The sequence below is a fragment of the Syngnathoides biaculeatus genome, chromosome 6 (genome assembly GCF_019802595.1).
Source record: "Syngnathoides biaculeatus isolate LvHL_M chromosome 6, ASM1980259v1, whole genome shotgun sequence".
NCBI lineage: Eukaryota > Metazoa > Chordata > Actinopteri > Syngnathiformes > Syngnathidae > Syngnathoides > Syngnathoides biaculeatus.
The window spans coordinates 15,630,671-15,652,075 of NC_084645.1; the positions used below are offsets into that span (position 1 = coordinate 15,630,671).

At 41.9% G+C, this 21,405-nt stretch overlaps 1 protein-coding gene across 3 annotated transcripts in view; it reads right to left on the reverse strand.

The window, feature by feature from the left end:
- The window catches only part of abcc8 (ATP-binding cassette, sub-family C (CFTR/MRP), member 8), a 50,173-nt gene that overhangs the window by 7,605 nt on the left and 21,163 nt on the right, over window positions 1-21,405 (reverse strand). Inside the window, exons 12-27 of one of the 3 annotated variants that reach the window (XM_061822402.1) lie at window positions 19,575-19,720; window positions 17,003-17,117; window positions 15,164-15,283; window positions 14,129-14,201; window positions 13,944-14,049; window positions 11,565-11,597; window positions 10,485-10,523; window positions 10,077-10,175; window positions 8,674-8,758; window positions 8,281-8,361; window positions 7,775-7,912; window positions 7,532-7,657; window positions 7,214-7,310; window positions 3,419-3,459; window positions 3,212-3,322; window positions 505-671 (exon numbers count right to left, since the gene is read on the reverse strand). In XM_061822402.1, the coding sequence (XP_061678386.1) occupies window positions 505-671; window positions 3,212-3,322; window positions 3,419-3,459; window positions 7,214-7,310; window positions 7,532-7,657; window positions 7,775-7,912; window positions 8,281-8,361; window positions 8,674-8,758; window positions 10,077-10,175; window positions 10,485-10,523; window positions 11,565-11,597; window positions 13,944-14,049; window positions 14,129-14,201; window positions 15,164-15,283; window positions 17,003-17,117; window positions 19,575-19,720 (1,577 nt within the window). Of the gene's footprint in view, window positions 1-504; window positions 672-3,211; window positions 3,460-7,213; window positions 7,311-7,531; window positions 7,658-7,774; window positions 7,913-8,280; window positions 8,362-8,673; window positions 8,759-10,076; window positions 10,176-10,484; window positions 10,524-11,564; window positions 11,598-13,943; window positions 14,050-14,128; window positions 14,202-15,163; window positions 15,284-17,002; window positions 17,118-19,574; window positions 19,721-21,405 lie in introns of all 3 variants that reach the window. The other 2 variants (XM_061822404.1, XM_061822403.1) reach the window with 2 other exon arrangements.

The following is a 21,405-nucleotide window of genomic DNA, read 5'->3' on the forward strand; positions in this document are numbered from 1 at the left end:
TTGGAGCCTATCCCATCTGATTTTGAGCAAGAGGCAAGATTCAAGCCTGGACAGGCCACCAATCGCAGGGGCAGAAACTAAAAACAAACGAAGAACCATTCACACAACATGGGCAATTCAGAGTCCTCAATAAGTTTTTGGGGATGCGTCTCTCGATCGTGATGTGCTCTGTGTTTGATTTTACTTTTTAAAATCTCATCATAATACTAGTTTAGATTAAAACCTCATTTGGTTGAGATTCATTACATGCAATGAAAGTGTGTTCACTCGTCTGTGTTTGTGTCTGTACGTTTATTTGTGTGTATGTGCATTTACACCAGGGTGTGTCTTTGTATAACAAATCTCTCTGGGCCTTGTGGAAGGAAAACAGATGGCGCTTGGACTAATGGAGCAAGGAAAAAATAACGCTTTTAACGGTGCTTCTGCTTTTAATACAAACACCCAACTTGTCGATCCCTTTCAAGACCTTAACTTCAAGCTACTATTGTACACAGAGGGCTGTACCTCATGGGGGCCAGAGTGATCTTGTTCAGGAGGTTCTGGTGGAGCTCCTTGGCCACATTAAGGCCGGTCCATTCCACAGCCACGGAGGTGGCCAAACACAGAATGATGCCGAGGCAGCACAACATGGTGAACACCGACAGATACCAGGAGTGACTGAAGCCGCACTCCTGTAACAACACATGGAGGCAATTGGAAACTGTTACTAGGAGAATATTTCGTGACGGTGGTCTGAAACTAAAATATTCAGCCGGAAGTGGGTCACGAACACACATCTCCAGGGGTGACTGCAAACTGAAGGATACACCCCCCCCCCCCCCACACACACACACACATTGGGTGGAATGGATGACACGGTGGTAGTTTTTATTGTACTTGTTGAGTTCAGTTTATTTGTTGAATGAAGAAAAATGGCCTGCAACAAAAAGGATACTTTTTTCAACCAAATTGCTGTTAATCCACATTGAAAACAGGAGACACATCCACTTTTGTGTTATTCCTATATTGTTACACTGTTACTGGTAAGCGCGTGGTGCGTCACAGCAAGCTGGCAGTCATACGACACCGCGAATAGAGGAAGGAGTCTGTGTTGGGCCAGTGACTATGTGTGATAGTAGGAACTGGACTTTGCTCTGTCTGTGGAGATTAAGTACACTTGGCAGAGATTCAATGCCCTGAAGTTTAGCCAAGCGTCCTTTGGCACCAAGCACACAGTTTACCTTCTACTTAAGTCAATATGAAGTGTGTTTGAGTGGATGAAAAAAATAAGGGAGCAGGATGAGGTGCCTTTTGGAGTCCTCAGTTTCCAGATCGCCATGGGAAATGTGACCTGGCATCCACACACACTAAATGTATCTATTTAAACCTACCGTATATATATATATTGACATCTGATCTGGCTGACCTAAAGCGAATGTGGTAAGGTGTGACTGTTCCAGTTCAACCTTTAAATTGAAATATTCATCATGTTTTCTCTTTTTGGCAGTGTGTGTGCGCATGTGTCTGTCTGTTTAGTACAAGTTAAAGTCGGGAGAGTAGCAAATCAGTCTATTTTGCACTTGCAGGAAATATTGATTTTTACTTGTAAGACTGCAAAATCAGTGCCACAGTTCATGTGGTTTTACCTAAAGTATCTCCGTTCTTAGGCTTACTGTGTTCAGACTGCTCTATTCATTCATCAGTTTGTTCATTCTGCTGTTCTAATGAACAGGCTGGCGTGTGGTCGTTTCAGGGCTTGTTAAAGAACAATCCATCTGGAGCTGGCAGTCAGTGGTTGTGCTTGTGTTTTAGGTCAGTGTGGCTCAACAGTCATTCACGGATTAGCGCCAACGCAGTTATGTAAATTTGTTGTGGCCTGTGCAAGACACTGTTATGAATGACACTTTGCAGGGAAAAAAACAAAATAAAATGTGAGTGAAAGCAAGCAGTTAAGCATTTACATGTTTTGGTGCATAGCCAAAACAAGAAGTAAATATTTAAGTTATAGCACATAAAACAACATTCACAATTCTTTGCCGAATTTAAACCAAAGGACAAAATGTGATGTGGTTGACTAAAAAAGAAAACTTTCTTGTTTGCACAGTGGTGCAAACATATTTGTTATATGGCACAGTCAGTTAACTGTTTTGTACTTACAATTTTTCATGTAATTGTTATACTGTAAATTTATGGCCTAGAAGTTTTGTTTTGTTTTCAAACTCTGAATTCAAGCCACAGTACACAGTGAAGACAGTAAAGCATGGTGGTGCAAGCATCATGACATGGCCATGTTTCTCCTACTATGGTGTTGGGCCCATTTATCGCATACCAGGTATCATGGATCGGTTTGCATGTATCAAAATACTCAAAGAGGTCATGTTGCCTTAAGGTGAAGAAGACTTGCCCTCAAAATGGGTGTTTTAACAAGACAACGACCCCAAACACACTAGTAAATGTGCAAAGTCTTGGCTCCTAACCAACAAAGTTAATGTCACAGAGCACAAGATGGGCTTGGACGGAAAAAGATGATGCGCCGTGGCGACCCCTAATCAGGACAAGCCGAAAGGAAAAGAAGAAGAAGAAAAGTGGCCAGCCCAATCCCCAAACCTTAATCCAATGGAGAACTTGTGGGTGACATAAAAAATGCTGTTTCTGAAGCAAAACCAAGAAATGTGAAAGAATTGTGGTATCTTGTTTCAGAATCTTGGAGTGGAATAAAAGTTGCCACAAGTTGGTTGACTCCATATCACACAGATGTGAAGCAGTCATAAAAAACTGTGGTCATACAACTAAGTATTAGTGGAGTGATTCAAAGAAATGTTGAATCCTAGAAAGAAAAAAGTTAGTACAAAATAGCATAGAGTTTGTAAAGTGAAGTTAACACACCCCTTTCTACAAATTGCTCAATTGCACAGCTTTAAGAGTGTGCGTATATATCATGAATGCTGGGTCTTGTTGGTTTTCTGAGAATTTACTGCAACTACTGGTAACTTGTTTGACGTACCAATAAAAAATATACATACTAAGAACATGGATTAATCGGGTTATTCACATTGGATTCCTATTTTTTTTTTTTTTAACACAACTGTATTTCAAGCAGCCTGACTCTGTAATGGCATTCCTCATCATTGTGCATTATCTCAAGGAATTCAACTAACATTGCTTTTGTACAATACTGCTCCAATAGTTACTGAAGGAAAAGAAAATAAGGTGAATGATTTCTCTCCCTCACCCGAACAAGCGTACAGTTGCGTGCTGTGGCGTCCGACTTGGCCGTGATGACATTTGACGTCCAGTGTGCCAGCCAGTAGTCTATGGACACCATGAGGGTGTGTTTTAGGAGCTGTGACAGGAGGAGCAGGGTGAGAAGGAGGATCCCAGCCGAGGACAGGTAGGTGCCACAGGAGCGCCAGGGTATGGTGGCTCGTTGACGCATTACCTGCGACAGGTTGTCGTCATCATCACTCTCCAAGGATTCTTCTGTAGACAAGAAAGAGACGAGTTCCTTGGAAGGACGTCACTTAGATAATGCGTCTCATAAAGAGCGACACATTTCTCTTACCTCGAATGAACTTCATTCCTTTATTTAGCTGCACTGTGCTGATGCGAATAATTGTTCCTCTACTGTACTCCCGAAAATCTATCCGACATGCTCTTCAAAATGTTTCGCTAATTAACATCTGAGTAATAAGCTGTTCCCGAAAACAAAATAAGATATGGAGAAAGTGCTCAAATAGAACAACAAACCTTCGCCAAGGTGAGCCTTATGTTTTTTGCATCACTGTGTCAGTTCATCACATACGGTACCGTTTCTCAGGCCAGTACTGTTGTATGTTGCAGGGACTCGTTCCAAGGACCCATACAATGTTATTACTCTTCTGTGTACAGCTTGCCTTCTTTGTTTGGTTTAAAGCCAGTGACAAAGGCTAATTTACATTGCTGATATTATTGCCGTATGCATAGCGAGTTCAACATTAATCCCGCTAACAAAGTGCCTCAATGAAAGTAACTATGAAAGTAATTAGATGAGGGGGAGAGCTCGATCAAAATCAAAACATATGTCAAATAAATAATAAATACATGTAAGTGTGCATAACAGCTACGATTATGAATGCAACATGAGGCCTTGGCGGAGGTCTGAGTTGTGCCCTTGTACTCAAACGTGTTCTATTGCAGGCAAACGGTCATTCCCATGAATGTTGAATGAATGTTTTGTGGGAGCAACACAGCAGACACCAGCTGGGTTGAGGATTAACACCTGCTGTAAATATATCTATTTCCACACTCCATGCAGCAGGTCAAGGAGCACCAGGCTGCTCGTGAGTTTTGACGGGGAGGAAGGCGAGAAGCAGGACTAGAACGGGTCACATTTACCATCATTGCCCCACTCCATGCAGGCCGGTCTTTGGAAAGCAAGGTAGAAAGATGTTAATGAATGAATGAAAGCACTGGATGCAGGACTGGATTCTAATGCGGTGGGAGAAGTGGACATTGCTGTGATTTTCTGGCAGCGTAACAATGCCACAACTTTCCTTTTCTCATGTTTGCTTTGATGAACCATGCTTTCTGGCCACACCTGTTCCATCGAACATGAGCGCACAAACTGCTGCTGGACCCATGGCACGAGTCCAACCACGGGTGTGTCCAGCACACAGGAAGTAACACAAAAGAAAGATAAAGAGCACAGGAGCTACAACACATACTAAACAACAAATACACACAGTGACTTGGCAACATCTGTAAGTTAGGAGACAAGCTGGTGTCAGATCAACCAGCCTTAAGCATTTTTTCCATAATGTTTCCTTAGGGAGAGTTATTGAATTTTAGCCCAAGAGCCCTTGGAAAATATCTATCTAACATGTAAAGCTGCAAGACTGCAAATACTAATGAAATCAGTGAAAATTCACCAAGTATTTTACAATCTTAAGGCATCATAAAATGGTCAAATTACAAATATGACCAAGTTCAGTCCAAATTCATATTGCGACATTTGCAAGTCATAGAGTCCCCTTTATGAGATCCTTTGATCGTCTCTATGTTTTGAAGATGACGAAATGGTTTTGAGTAGGAGGTAGTTTCTGCAGAGTTAGGTTCTCGTGATAGAAAAGTTATTTTTGGTTGATAGAATTCAAAAGACTGAGTTTGTCACATTGGAACAACAATCAGTTTCTCGAGCTTCTGGAAATGCTGGCATTCAAAATCTAATAGCTGGAACGGATGCTTTGCCAGACCGGCAAATGTTTTTGTTGCTTCTTCTTGGCCTTTCCAGGCCTACCAAACCGATACCTTATCTTTTCCATTGAATGCATGATGGGCGGCTCAGCTGGTAAAGCGTTGGCCTCACAGTTCTGAGGTACCCGGTTCAATCCCAGACCCGCCTGTGTGGAGTTTGCATGTTCTCCCCGTGGCTACGTGGGTTTCCTCCGGGCACTCCGGTTTCCTCCCACATCCCAAAAACATGCAACATTAATTGGACACTAAATTGCCCCTAGGTGTGATTGTGAGTGGGACTGTTTGTCTCAATGTGTCCTGCGATTGGCTGGCAAGCAGTTCAGGGTGTACCCCGCCTCCTGCCCGTTGACAGCTGGGATAGGCTCCAGCACTTCCGCGACCCTCGTGAGGATAAGCGGTGAATAAAATGAATGGATGGATGCATGATGTTGTGCCAAAACTTGAAAAAGGCTTGAAACAGGCACGGCTCAAGATTTGGGGTACTCAAGGCTTTTGAACATGATATTGATCGATGTGATAAAACCAACATTTTCTGTCCTTGCAAAAAGCCACCCAGATTTCAGTCAAGACTTGGAGGACAACTAAATCGTGGAACGATAACGATGACATCTGTGTCCATAGCATCCCGAGCATCTTGGAAATGAGCCACTATCTTGGCATCTGCGACATCAAGATTGAAACAGGTTATGCTATTTGAACCAAAGGATGACGCCTTGCCCTCATCTAACACGTGGCCAGCTGAAGTCTTCAATCTTGGATGTCAAAAAGACAGAGCTCCTTCTTGCTGACACAAAGAAAATTCATCCAATAACCAGGCAGCTTTGTAAAGCCTGGCACTTTCGTCTGAACACCTTGTCCTTCTTTTCGTTGGTGAACACCTTCCAACTGTCTGGTAAATGGACTGCACTTATATAGCGCTTTATCGACACTATCACACTGCCCAAAGCACTTTACAAAGCCTCACATTCCCACATGGGCAACTGCGGCCATTCAAGTCGCTGCCAGGCCCACTGGGAGCAAATTATGGTTCAGTGTCTTGCCAAAGGAGACACTTCGACATGCAGAGAGTCGGAGGCAGGATTTGAACCAGCCGTCCCATATATATAAAGTGATAAAGTGGAATAAGGTTCTGTCAAGAAGATTAGAGTAGAGTAGGGTTAGGGTTTGGGTGTCAGTGAGAGTAGAAAAGAGTCTAGTTTGTGTGTGTGTCAAGGAAATAAGGATAGAGCATGCTAGAATTTGATTGACTTGAGGAAGAGGGTAGAATCAACAAGTGGGGTACAGTGGAGGAGGGTAGCCACTATGAGCAAAATACAGTAGAGTATGGTGTGCAGTGAACAGTACTGGATTATACTCTGTTGACCTTTCTAACAGGAAAAGAATGACATACAGAATGAATCCAGGATTCAAGGTCAACGGTAACATTTACACAAGGTAGAAAATTTGAAAATAAGCAGATGAGTTGAAGTGTAAAGAGCCTTTTGCGCACCAAAATGGGCATGCAACTGGTTATCAGAACTACTGCATTCCTGGATAAAAAGCACCTTCATGGAATGGGATTTAGTTTGCTGTTCCTTGGGTTAGAGACTTACTGTAGCCACATGCAGAGGCATTTCAATATTACTACAGTATGTTACATCACCATGATTCCGACCTTATCATAAATATTCCTGTGTATGCTAATTGGACCTGCTGTTTCACATTTTCTTGGGAAATGAACAATATACAGGAGCTACAATGTACAAACTTTTTGGGTGAATCTAATATGATTTTCCTTTGAATCTTAGTCTGTACAAGTTAGAGAAAAAGATTATGTTATTGCTAGATAAGGCTTGATCTGGAAATAACAAACCGGGCTGATTGTGTTGCTGTCATACACACGGAACACAATTGCAGCAGAACGAAAATACACACACGAAGCTGCAGTAAGCACAAGGACTGAATCCCCTTTCCCTTATTATGTTCACATGTAATTATGGGCAGTTCTCCTTTGACCCCTCACCGTCCTCATCCTCCTCAGTCTTAGCAGCCTCTCTGGAGTACATTGCTCTCCGTAGGTTTTTCCTCTCCATATCTGTCATGCTTGATGCAACTGTCTCCTGTAGAGGAGATGAAGAAAAAAAAAAGTCTTTCCCCAAAATACAGGAGACAGCAATGTGTTTGTACATTATGTAAAAAACTAAGCCCACCTAAATTCTAAAAAAATCTAAATTCTTTACACACAACAATAAATACTCAACTGTTAGTTTAAATAAGCACAAGCAAAGTATAGCATCAATTAAGGAATGAATTGCACTGCAAGTGGGTGCTGATTGATTACCGTCTCAAACTCCTGGTCCTGTCTGTGCATTAGCGTCTTCCACTGCTCAAAGAGCTCAGGTTCAGACTTTTGGATGTTCTTCAGTGTACCTTCAGTTTGGATGGTGCCATCTTTCATGGCAATAATCTAAGTACACACACAGACACACACAAACACACAAATACAGTACAGGCTTAGTTTTGGAACTAACTGAGGATATACATACAAGCACATTAGAAAGTCCACTTAAAAAAAAAGTCTCACCCAGTCGGCATGCAGCAGATACTGTAATTTGTGGGTGACCAAAACCACGGTCCTCTTCTCTTCTCTCAGAAGCTTGAGGATGCCATCTTGCATTAGATGGTCACTCAAGTGAATGTCTAAAGCTGAGAATGGGTCGTCCTGCAAAAACACAGAGAAAGTGTGACAAATTCAAAGGAACATCCAGCATTAGTGCCTTGATTGGCCACAATGAGCTGCCAAAATTAAGTCATCTATAAACAATCCAAAAAAGAAGTTCAGAGTTCAGCCATCATACTTATTTCTCATTTGTGCTTCTTGGAGACTGTCCGGAACGGGTCAGTTTGACTAAAACTATTTCCAGGAAGAGCATATTGTATCTACAGGATAAGCTGCAGCCATATCCTTATGCGTACATAAAACATATCAGTTTCCAAAGTTGTGAGTTCTGAGAAATCTACTTGGAAGATCTGCTGCTCAGAAGGGAGGATTTCTGTCTCATTTAGTTTTTGAGTCCGTAGCTAACTCACCAGAAAGACAACATTGGTCTGCTGATACAATGCTCTGGCCACACTGATACGCTGCTTCTGCCCTCCAGAGAGGATGATTCCCTGTAACAAATCCAATGTGAGATGCGACGGTATAAGATTCCATCACAGAGAGGAACAAATAACATCTTTAAATGTATGAATGTGCACAGCCTCTGGGGTAAGACCAGTTTATACCCTGGATGAAGAAACAACGTGAGCAATGATTGCTCCAACCTGCTGGACACACCAGCATTACATCCTAACAGCGCAGTAATGATGACAAATGTTGCTCTCATACAATGCAGCGAGTACCAGTGAAATGAGAAATGACCAGATTAGGCAATAAAAATGCCCACAGAGAAATCCAAATGAATTGCGTTGTGTGCAACTGACCCTTTCACCAATCTCTGTCTGGTCCCCCTGAGGAAGGATGTCGATGTCGGGCTGAAGTGAGCAGGCCTCAATGACAGCTTTGTATCTAGGGGACACCAACACAGGTAATATATTGACAAGGAGCAAAATGACATACCATAGCCACAAAATTACAATAATGAATCTGTAGCCTCGTATTGAATGCATGTGACGTTTAATCTCTCAGGCGCCACTATGTACATCAAAAACCAACATCAATGTGTACAGGATATCACCATCATACTAGGGCAGCTCCAACTACAAGAGTCAAATTCCTCGTGTGTTGTTGACATACTTGGCCAATAAAGCTGATTCTGATTTTGACATGGGCTCGGGAGCAGAAAACCAATGGCAGTAAATATTATTTAGCGCTACATCCATACGTGCCCCTTAAAACTCTACTATGCAAAGAAAAACCAATTTATCAACAACACACAGAAGCACTGCTTTGGGCCTGAGCACATCCAAGATGGACTGATGGAAAGTGGAAAAGTGCTCTGTGATCCAATGAATACACATTTTAAATTGCTTTCGGACATAGTGGATGTTGTGTCGTTTGGGCCAAAGAGAAAAAGAACATTCGGACTGTCCAAAAACCACCATCTGTGATGGGTATAAGAGTGCGTTAACGCCAGTGACATTGGTAACGTATTAAGGCACCATTAATACTGAAAGGTACAAAGAGGTTTTAGGAAAAGATATAGTGCCATCCAAGTAAGTTGTTTTCATGGACGCCCCTATTTATTTCAGCAAGACAATGCCATACCACATTCTGCACGTGTTACGACAGCATGGCCCGGCCGATGCACATGGCCGCTTGGGTTTGGACCTCCGCTCCTCAGCGTGACCAAAGTCGGCGGCTGATCTCGCCACCACATTTTGGTGAGGTCCACCACCGCCACATTTGACGATGATTCAAAATTTTGCTTTTACAATGTATTCAAGTTATTTTATTTAGAGCTTTTTGTGACACAGATGAATTCACGAGCCACCAATAAAAGCATCTTCTTTGATTAATTTCCTTTCAGTGAGGAGCAATGACGAGCTTGCGTGGACAAAGCGATTCGTAGGTGACTGTAGCATTGTCGCTTCATCGATGTGGCAAAAGACGAGTTGATTAAATACAGCATGAGCTGGTGACAAATGTAGGAGACTTAAATGTGTCTGCGAACATCATGGATCTTTCCTCAGGCAGTACGAACATTTGTGCATGTGCCCCTCCTCCCCCATAACTTCATGCCTGCCAGTGGGTTGATTTAGAAAAGAAAAATACATTAGTAGCAGTGTTATCCACCCAAATGCTGCTATATTTTCAAATTGATTGTGCTGTAGCACTCCTTGCGATCTCTCATGCATCCAAAATCTTGTTTTTTTTCCCAGCTTACCTGGTTTTGATCATTGGCATCTCAAATGTGATGTTCTCTACGACAGTGGCGTTCAACAGCCAAGGCTTCTGGGATGCGTAGGCCACTGCACATCTCTTCCTACCACAGGTGTCAAATGCAACAAGAGTCGTGGCTAAGGTTAGAAATGTTTTACATCTGTGGCGACCGCTTGGCTCTAAATGGTGATTATGCACGAAAGGAACTCAAGTTCTTTAATAGGTGACCCAGTGATCGTTAAGGAGTGAAATGTGTTTGTCAAGCCGATGTGCAGCTGAGTGAAAGGAGGCAGCGTGGGGAGGAAATCTATTAACTTTCCTTTTAAGATAACCAGAAAAATGGCTGTTTGACTGTGCTCGTAATGATGATGGGTCTCCATGGGGACCGCCTTGCAATTTTCAAAGTGCTTACCTGATATCAGCATCACCAGCTGTATCTCGATCTGTAGGACTGGAGAGAAAATATATCAAACATATCAGAAAACAGATATAGTAAGCATTTATTCTTCATATGGATAACAACAAAGTGACAAAGTGCCTCAATGAAAGTAACTATGAAAGTAATTTGATGAGGGGAAGAGCTCGATCAAAATAGAAACATATGTCAAATAAATAATAAATAAATGTAAGTGTGCATAACAGCTACAATTATGAATGCAACATCAGGCCTTGGCGGAGGTCTGAATATAATCAGTACAGGACTGATGTATGCATCACAGAAATACATATGTATGTACAGTAGTCACTGTATGTAAACATTTACATACGCATGTATGTACTGTCTGTACATATACACTTCCATTTGCATGATGGAGGATGTATGCGCACGCAAAATTGTTATTCTATAATATAGAATAGGGGTCACCAATGAGGTGCCAGCGAGTGACCACTTAAGTCGCCTGCAAGGCATTCTTCTAAAAATAGCACATGTCACAAATTGTCATTGGTCAATTGTCAAACAGGTCATTTAACCCTTCACACAATCGGTCCTCAAGAATTAGCCCTCAGCCTCAAAAAGGTTGCTGACCCCTGATATAAAAAAACTAGAATATGGAATTATTTTAATTTTTTTTCTTGTAGAATTTATATATAGACTCATGGAACAAAGGCTGTCATGCTCCGTCAGGGTCTACAGTACAGTATGCGCGTGCTGTCAAACATGACTGTGTTGTGGGACGTTTATATGTATATACTGTATATATATTTTCCCAAAGCTCTCATTGCCATGAGGCTCATTAGGCTACTATTGCGGTTTCTGTAATCTGTACTTTTTTACATGAGGAGGTGATTGGCCAACTGGACAAACCCAGCTTCTGGTATTCCTACACGGTCTCCCATGCAAGTTCTAAAAACAAGTGACCCTGCTGAGCTACCAAGATCAAACGAGATCAGGACCATGGGAGGAGGGGGGTCTTTTGTCATATTTGCCAAATGTAGTTAAAGTTGAATCAGGTTTTGTATCACCGTTTTTTTTCTCCCTCCCAGAACTCACCTTTCATCACCCTCTGACTCCAGATTCGGCAAACTGCAAATAAAACAAAGTCAACGTTGCAGTCATACAGAAGAGAATAATAGTCTTAACTCACAATGGTAACTCACTCAGACTCGTTTAGAGTCCATTAACAATCCTAAGTGGATTGTTTCAGGCTTCGAACTGTCTAAGTTAAAGCCTGCATTCATTTTCAAGGTGCAACAATTGCCAGTTTTCCAGAGAAGCTGACTGATCACAGCTGAGCGCTGCCAGAGTGATGGCAGCGGTGTTGTTCGCCATTTAAGAACACATGACATGTAACACAAGCATGCGAGCATGCCCAGAACACACACACACTTTGTAGAAAACAATGTTACTAGTTACATTATAATTTGATAGTCAACACTTACACTTATAATACCTTCATTACCTCTGCAGAGCACGAAATAGCAAGTGTGTTTTGATGGCATTTTATCTGTTTGTTGATTGGATTATGCAAAAACTATTCAAGGATTTATCAAGCAATTTGCTTAGTAAGACATGATTTAGTTACCAAATTGTATTTCTGTGTGTCCAACATCCATCTATCATCCCTCTCTCTCTCTCCCTCCATCCATTCATTTATTTTGTGTAAATAGCATTACGTTGTACATGTGACACAATCTCAATGCATGCTGTTGTCATTTTAAGTGGCCTTTATACTACACATTATGATTTGAGTCATTGAATCAAGCTTAATATGTTGACTTGAGCTCTGCTTTCAATGAAAAAAAAATTTTTTTTTTGCAAATGTGTAAAACAAACTGCAAATGGTAATTTTGCCATCAAGCATAATGCATGACATGACAGCTCTACTTCCGCCCAACACTGATATTTTTTAATTTTGCCTTTATACTACACATTATGATTTGAGTCATTGAATCAAGCTTAATATGTTGACTTGAGCTCTGCTTTCAATGAAAAAAAAAATTTTTTTTTGCAAATGTGTAAAACAAACTGCAAATGGTAATTTTGCCATCAAGCATAATGCATGACATGACAGCTCTACTTCCGCCCAACACTGATATTTTTTAATTTTGCCTTTATACTACACATTATGATTTGAGTCATTGAATCAAGCTTAATATGTTGACTTGAGCTCCTCTTTAAATGAAAAAAATATATATTTTTTTTCATTGATTTTCATTTCTGTGTGACTTCATAGTTCTCCTAGTGTACACACAGCATTTTGAAAAGTCTTCACTCTGGCCAGAGGTTTCCAGAAGCTTATTTACCAAGGTAAAAAAAAATACAGTAATTTGGTACAGAGAAGGTTGAGCCATTGCTGTGTTTCAGTTAAGTAGTGCAGCACCTTCAGTTCAGGGTCATGACCTTTCAGGGACAGTTGAGGTTGTCATCCGCGCCAATGCATGACACAGCCCAGACACGCTCAGCTCACTTTGCCATATTTGGGGAGGGAGAAGTGGGAACGAATCGTGTGGGTGAGGCTCTGTTGGGGGTGTGTGCTGTATGAAGTCAGCTGCCATATTGAAGAAAAATTTAAAATCGGAGTAACTTGAACTCTCACTCACTCTTTCATCTACTTTGGATTCTCTTCAATTCCCAATGAGCATATTTTGATCTCAGTTGAGACAAATACTGAATTGGAATCCCCCCCAGAAAAATAATATGACTAAAATGGCAGACGACCACCTCTAAATGACTTATCTGAATACTTCAGTATAAATAGCAGCACATGATTATTGAATTGGCCGAGAGATGAGGCAGGAGACACAGAACTGATGTGTTGGGAGGGATTTGCAAGCTGTATTACGTCATTCGTGTGGACAACACTTGGTAGACAGAAAATTACAGTTTACAGTGTACAGTAGGTGAGGACATACTGTATTCAACTTCTCAACTTCTAAAGCTTTTTAATTGGTCTGCCTCACCACCAGACGCGAGTTATATTCAAAAACATTTTTGACCTGTCATTAAAGTCAATTGCACAAGGACACAAAAATAAAAGCTGTGTGTCCCCTTCCATTTACGTCCCTGAGAGCATAAGTCCAACGTCTTCAAGGAGGAACTAAAATGCTGACAAGAGGAATGTCAATCTTGCACCTTTGGCCTGAGATGAATTTCAGTACAGTATATCAAATATCGGTTTCCATTCAAGTATAAGTTTTTCTAATTGAATATGGATTTCAGGGATACATGTCATCTCTGTAGTATGCCATTTTTAATGACGTCGGAAATAGAGCCTACAAAATGTCTTTTACATTTCATTGCGACTCTGGGCAAAAAAATCAGACAATTTTATTTAGTAAATAAATCAATCAAAACCACATGTCTCAATTGAAAAACAGGATTGGATCACACTGCTACTGAGAGGAAATAATTGGCAAACCTGCAACTGACCTGTTCCAGGTGACTGTTCCTGATACTCGTTGCATCTCACCCAGTGCCGCGAGCAACAGGGAGGATTTCCCACAACCCACCTGCCCCACAATCATGGTCAGCTTGCCTGAAATGAGCAATAATGAAGAAAGGCCAGAGAGGGAAAGACGGGAACTTGTTCAACAGTCAAACTTGGTGTCACATACCGAAGGGAACCATGATGTCCACGTTGGCAAGTGTCGGCGGTCCGTCTGTCCATGTGAAATAACCGCTGCGTATCTACAGGAAGGAGCATGTGCATCTTTGTCGTGCTCATTTCAGACACAAGGCAGTGCACAGCATTTTACAGAAGACATAAAAGGCATCGAGACAAAACAAGACATTCACAGTCCCCAAGTTAAAAAAAGAAAAAAAAAAGTCACAAAAGCAAATATAGAATAGGATGAAAAATGTCATTCAATTAAGACAGGAGAATAAAGGATCCTGTGTATATTTAGGGAGTAGAAAAAAGAAAGATCTGCTGTCTTGATTTAACAACAATGATAACTGGAGCAAACATGCAGTTTTCTGGGAGTTTGTTCCAGTTATGGTGGTTAAATTTAACCCTTTTAGCACCATAATATGGGATTTATCTATTAGTTTCAGAGCCTTCAAGCGCAGTTTGAAGAATTAAAATTGCACAAAGTAGCGAGGAGTTACAATAATTTGAAATACACTAGTGATCCCCGTCGTTTCAAAGGGTTAAAAAGTCAAACTAGACCGTCTCCCATATACTTCATAGTAGAAGTACGTAGTTGAGCTACGGTGGAAGATGTTATCAGTAGCTGAACAAAACTACCCTATTCAGTTTGTTGAACGTTTTGTGTTTGTAGTGGCAAAGCATCCCTGAAAGTTTGATGAAGACCAGCAAACTGAATCAGGATCGGGTGTTAGTGGCCGTCTTATGAAGGCTATTCGAAATGAATGGAGCTCTTTCTTCATTTTTTGGGGTTATTCGTTCAAGGAATAAGCTTTTCAAAAAGAGGACTGAATGAACATCAAGAACGATGAATTGTGAGCTGCCACTGGGCAACAAGATCAACACGACTGGATGCCTCTGAACTTCCTCTGCCAGCTGAGAAAGCCGTCACAATTCATTAGAATCCACTAAAGTATGGAGAATTAAATACGTGGGCCAATCGATACAATCCCCAGAGGTGGCAGGAAATAAACAGACTGCCTTCCATTTCACTCAGTCTTACCTTGATACAAACATCTTGGTCCACAACCGGAGGGGGTCCGTCGCCCTCCGGGTTCCCATGTGAGCTGTAGTTGTTCCAGTCGTCTCTCGGGGGACGCTTCCTGTTCACCACTTTCAAGGGCTGTGGGATTTCAGACAAACAAGGAAAGGAAGGGTAAGGTTAAGAGGATGGCTACTGGGGGATTTCATGGGCATGGTTGGGAAAATAAAAAATAAAAACATAGAAAGTTGGGTTTAACCCTCTGTTACAGCTGCAAATAAGTATTTGAACACCTGAGAAAACCAATGTTAATATTCGATACAGTAGCCTTTTGTTTGCAATTACAGAGGTCAAACGTGTCCTGTATTTGTTCACAAGGTTTGCACACACTGCAGGAGGGATTTTGGCCCACTTCTCCTCACAGATCTTCTCTAGATCAGACAGGTTTCTGGCTGTCGCTGAGAAACACAGAGTTTCAGGTCCCTCCAAAGATTTTCTATTGGGTTTAAGTCTAGAGACTGGCTAGGCCATGCCAGATCCTTGATATGCTTCTTATGGAGCCACTCCTTGGTTTTCCTGGCTGTGTGCTTCGGGTCATTGTCATGTTAAAAGACCCAGCCACGACCCATCTTCAATGCTCTGACTGAGGGAAAGAGGTTGTTCCCCAAAATCTAACAATACACGGCTGCAGTCATCCTCTGCTTAATACAGTGCAGTCGTCCTGTCCCATGTGCAGGAAAAACACCCCCAAAGCATGATGCTACCACCCCCATGCTTCACAGTAGGGATGGTGTTTTTGGGATGGAACTCGTCATTTGTCTCCGTGGAATTAGTGGAATTATGACCAAAAAGTTCGATTTTGGTCTCATTTGACCACAAAACTTTCTCCCATGACTCCTCTGTATCATCCAAATGGTCATTGCCAAACTTAAGACGGGCCTTGAGTTGTGCTGGTTTAAGCAGGGGAAACTTCCGTGCCATGCATGATTTCAAACCATGACTTCTTAGTGTATTACCAACAGTTACCTTGGAAACGGTGGTCCAAGCTGTTTTCAGATCATTGACCAAGTCCTGTCGTGTAGTCCTGGGCTGACTCCTCACCTTTCTCAGGATCATTGAGACCCCACGAGGGGATATCTTGCATGGGGCTCCACTCCGATTGAGATTGACTGTCATGTTTAGCTTCTTCCATTTTCTAATGATTGCTCCAACAGGGGACCTTTTTTCACCAAGCTGCTTGACAATTTCTCTGTAGCCCTTTCCAGCCGTGGGAACTTGTACACTTTTGTCTCTGGTGTCTTTGGACAGCTCTTTAGTTCTTGACCATTTCACAAGTTTGAGTCTTACGGATTGTATGGGGTGGACAGGTGTCTTTATGCAGCCAACAACCTCACACATTTCATCTGATTCAGGATAATACATAGAGTCTAGGTGGACTCTTACAGGCGGACTAACAGGTCTTTCAGTGTCAGAATTCTAGATAATAGACAGGTGTTCAAATACTTATTTTCAGCTGTATCACACAAATAAATCGTTAAAAAAATCATCCATTGTGATTTCTGGATTTTACTTTTTTGATCATCTCTCTCACAGTGGACATGCACCTACAATGAAAATTTCAGACCCCTCCATGAATTCTAAGTGGGAGAACTTGCAATATAGCAGGGTGTTGAAATACTTATTTTCTTCACTGTATATCCTCACAAGGTTTGGAGGAGTGCTTGATTCCATCCCGTTGGAATTATGATCGGTTTTGACTTTATTTCAAATGTTTCCCATTGTGTTGGCATTTGGAGAAATTGATTTTTTTTGGTATACTTATATTTTTCCAAAAAGCTGTAACTTTTGAGAGTGACTCACCACAGCCTGGTACCTATTTTGGTTATGGTTGTTGGAGCCCGAGGTCAGTGTTGGTCGGGGTTCCAGCTCATCTCCAATCTCATCACTTGAGAAAAACTCGCTGAGCTTTTGAACACTGGAGGTCATAAAGAGAGCAAGCGAATGTGTCATCATTTTTTCCCATCACATATTCAGCTGTAGACATTTTAGATGTTATTTGTCTCTTTAAAGTGTAGCCTGCAAAGAAGTAGATTTCAGATCACCTTGACACAAATGGCACCTACTGTATGAGTCTGTTCTCACAAGGTCTTGGAAGGGACAGGAAGGAATAATACATTGTAATTTGTGGAAAATGTCACTTTTCTTGTACAAAAGGACTTTCTGATCTGAAAATTTATGATAAGGATGAGAATTGAGAATAAAGTTGAATCACTTGCACCCATGATACACTTTCCAAAGGGCTGCAGTCAGCTTCCACACCAAAGAACAAAAAGGGAGAATAACATAGGGAAGGTGCATAATAAATACTAATGCAGTAGATTATAAAATATGAGATGGCAGATGATATTATTTAAGGGATTAAGTGAGGTTATTAATTAGCTTCATACCCTCATTTCCTCAAGTACCTAATCACATCACGGTCTATTTGGCTAAGAACGTTCCATCATATTTTCTAATTAACAACCAGTTTATTTGTTATTGCAAAATGGTAAGAAACAGTTTCGCTTATTTTAAAATAGTAGAACCGTAGTCAAACAGTTTAGTTTTTCATGAGAGTGGTCATGTAAACAACAAGTCTTTCATCAGTCGTCGTGGCCAATGCTCTTTGTGCCGTTTCTTTGTGTTGGCTGAGCAGACATTCTTCAAAATACGCAGTGCGGTGAAAAAGTACTTGACCTCTTCTCTAATTCTCTTTTTTTCATAGTTTCTCTACTTTGATGTTTGATATAATTAACAGTTATAAATATCAGATGAAGATAAACTAAGTAAATTACAGTAAATGTGGCGAATCACATTTTTGGGAAATTCAACTGAGTTCATTTTCAATCAAGTCTGATTACATATAAACTTGCTTTGCTTACCTCCAGACCTGTTCAGTCACCATTTAAAAGCTGCATTTTACCTTTCATTCATTCATTCATTCATTCATTCATGGTTCCATCAATCACAGCCAGTGGTCCAGGTCCTGAAGTGGTAAGCAGCACCATAAGATCACACAGTTTGTCTGTTGGAATGATATTCTTTTTCTGAAACACTGTGTTACATTCCTAACAGATGTAACAAGATGCAAACCTTTCAAAAAGCTCAACTGTCGTCTCGTCATTCGAAAGACTATGCTGCCTGAAGTCATTTTTTATTTGTTGTTTTGTTCAGGAGTGGTTTTTGCTGAGGAATTTTTCTATGGATGCCATTTTTGCCCAGTGTCATCTTAATTGATGGCATGAACTCTGACCTTTAATGAGGCCTGGAGTTCCTTAGGTGTTGTCCCGAGTTCCTTTGTGATCTCCTGAATGAGTTGTCGCTATGGTCTCGGGTTATTTTTTTGTAGGCTGGCCTATGCTGGGACGGTTAATAACTGTTGGATGTTTTCTCCATTTGTGAATAATGGCTCTCCCCATGGTTTGCTGGACTCCTAAAGCTTCTATTGCTATTGCTTTGTAACTCTTTCTTGACTGATAGTCGTCAATTACTATGTATAGTACTGTGAATTCTCATCTGTTCTTGAATTTCTTTGCATCGTGGCATTTTCTTGCAGCTTTTTGAGATATTCTGGCCAATTTCATTTTTGTTATACAGTTACACTCTATCGAAATGCTTTCTTGATAGAACAGGTCTAGATTTGGTTTCCCAAAAATTTGATTAAACAAAGTTAATTAAGTTAGGTTATCTTTGTATTTTATTTACATTTGGTTCATGATCTCAAACAAAGTGGGGAAACGATGCAAAAAATAAATAAATACCGTAATTTCCGGCCTATGAGCCGCGTCTTTTTTCACACACTTTCAAACTTGCGGTTAATGCAGTGATGCAGCTAATTTGTGCATTTTTTTCCTAACAGCCGCAAGGGGGCACTCGAACGGAAAAAGGTAAGAGTGAGACCTGTGGAATATTTGTGCAGAGGAAGTGACTTTTACCTGTATGCTGTTGTTGTTTTTAACCGGCACTGTTAGCGCTGTGCTTGCATGTTGCTGCTGTGTTACTGCCGTGAGTCAATGATTTTTACCGGTATGTTTTTTTTTTCAACTGGCCCTATTAGCGCCGCGCGAGCATGTCGCTGAAGATGTTTAGCCAAGCTAAAGTATTAAAACTTTGAAAACTCTGTGTACAGTCTTTCTTTGTAAATATCTCGTGTTTCAATGTGGGTTTCAATGTGGGCACTTGTGGTTTTTACACAGGTGCGGCTTATGTATGTACCAAATGGTATTTCTTTGACAAATGTACTGGGTGAGGCTTATAATCAGGTGCGCGCTGCAGGGTGGAAATTACGGTAATTAAAAAGGAGTAAAATATTTTTTCACTTCACTGTTGGTGCTCTACTGAGTCTGTTCTCTCCAAACAAACTAGGTCTCAGATAAATTTCTCGGTTTCTCACCTGACAAGAGCCTTGACTGTGGAGCGCACCACACTGGAGAGTAGGAAGAGAGGCGTGACCAGGATGTGAAACAGGGAGAGGGAGGCGAAGGCCACGGCTGGAGAGAGGTCAGCGTCGTCAGAGATGTGCACGTGAACAACAAATGTCTGCAGAATGTGAGGATGGAGAGAACAGCTAAGAAGACTCTTTACGGTCCCCATCTTTTCATCTTTTAAAAATTTCACTGTCCATCCATCCATTCAATTTCCACCACTTATCTGAGGTCAGGTTGAGTGGGCAGTAGCTTTAGCAGGGACACACAGACTTCCCTCTCAGCAGCCACTTCACCCAGCTCTTACGGGGGGATCCTGATATGTTCCTATGCTAGCTGAGAGACGTAGTCTCTCAACCGCGTCCTGAGTCGTCACCAGGGTCTCCTACTGATGGGACGTGCTCGAATTACCTCACTGGGAGGAATCCGAATCAGATGTCCCAGCCACCTCCTCTGGATCCTCTCAATTTGAAAGAGCAGCGGCTCTATGCTGAGATGCTAAGGGAGAGCCTGGACACCTTGTGGAGGAAGCTCATTTCGGCCGCTTTAGGATCTCAGATCTAGGATCCTAATCTTTTGGTCACGACCCACATCTCGTTACCATAGGTGAGGGTAGGAACACAACGGCCGGTAAATTGAAAACTTCACCTTTTGGCTTTGCTCCTTCTTTACCACAATGGACTGATACAAACCCACAACACTACAGATGCTTCACCGAACTGCCGGTCGATCTCTCGTTCCATTTTTCCCCCACTCATGAACAAGACCCAAAGATACCTAAACTCCTCCACTGCGGGCAGTATCTCATACCCACCCTTTTCCAACTGAGGACTACGGTCTCAGATTGTACATGCTGATTCTCATTCAAACCGCTACAGTAAGAGTTACAGATCACAGCTCGATGAAGCCAACAGAACTACATCTACAAAACTACATCCATCGATCCATCCATCCATTCATTCATTTTCTTAACAGCTTATCCTCACAAGGGTGGCGGGGTGATATCCCAGCTGTCAATGGGCAAGAGGCAGGGTACAACCTGGTTGCCAGCCAATCGCAGGGCACATTGAGACAAACAGGGGATTTTGCCAGACTCTCACCATATGTTTGAGCCTGCCAGGTGAGACCGGCATTTTACCCCACCATCGTAGCCAACTCACCCCAGAGAGGTGATCAGCAGACAGGTCCACACCTCTCTTCACCCTAGTCTCAAAGTCATGGGGCTGCAAGTCTGATGGCACAACCACAAAGACTATCATTATCTGCTACCACGGGTGTCCTGGTGCCAAGCATACATGTGAAAACCCTTATGCTTGAACATGGTGTTTGTTATGGACATTCTGGTGATGAGCACAGAAGTCCAGTTACAGAACACAACTCGGGTTCTGATTGAGGGTGGGGTTGGGCCAAGGGATCTCTCCCAGTCATGCCCTTCCAGGTCTCATTGTCATTGCCCTCGTGAGCATTGAATTCCCCCAGCAGAACGACGGCGTCCTCAGTGGGAGCGCTCTCCTGCACAACCCACAAAGGCTCGGTACTTTGAACTACTGTTTGGTGCACAAACAACAGTCAGGACCTGTCTTTCCCCCCCACTCCTAAAGGCGGAGGGAGGCTACCCTGTCATCCACTGGGGTGAACGCCAACGTACAGACGCCAAGCCAGGGGACAACAAGTATACCCACACTTGCTTGTCCCCTCACACGATGGGCAACTCAGGATAGGACTGGTACCACAGCCCAAGCCATGTGTGGAGGAGAGCCTGATTATATGTATTCGGAACTTCTTGTCCTCTCACAAAAA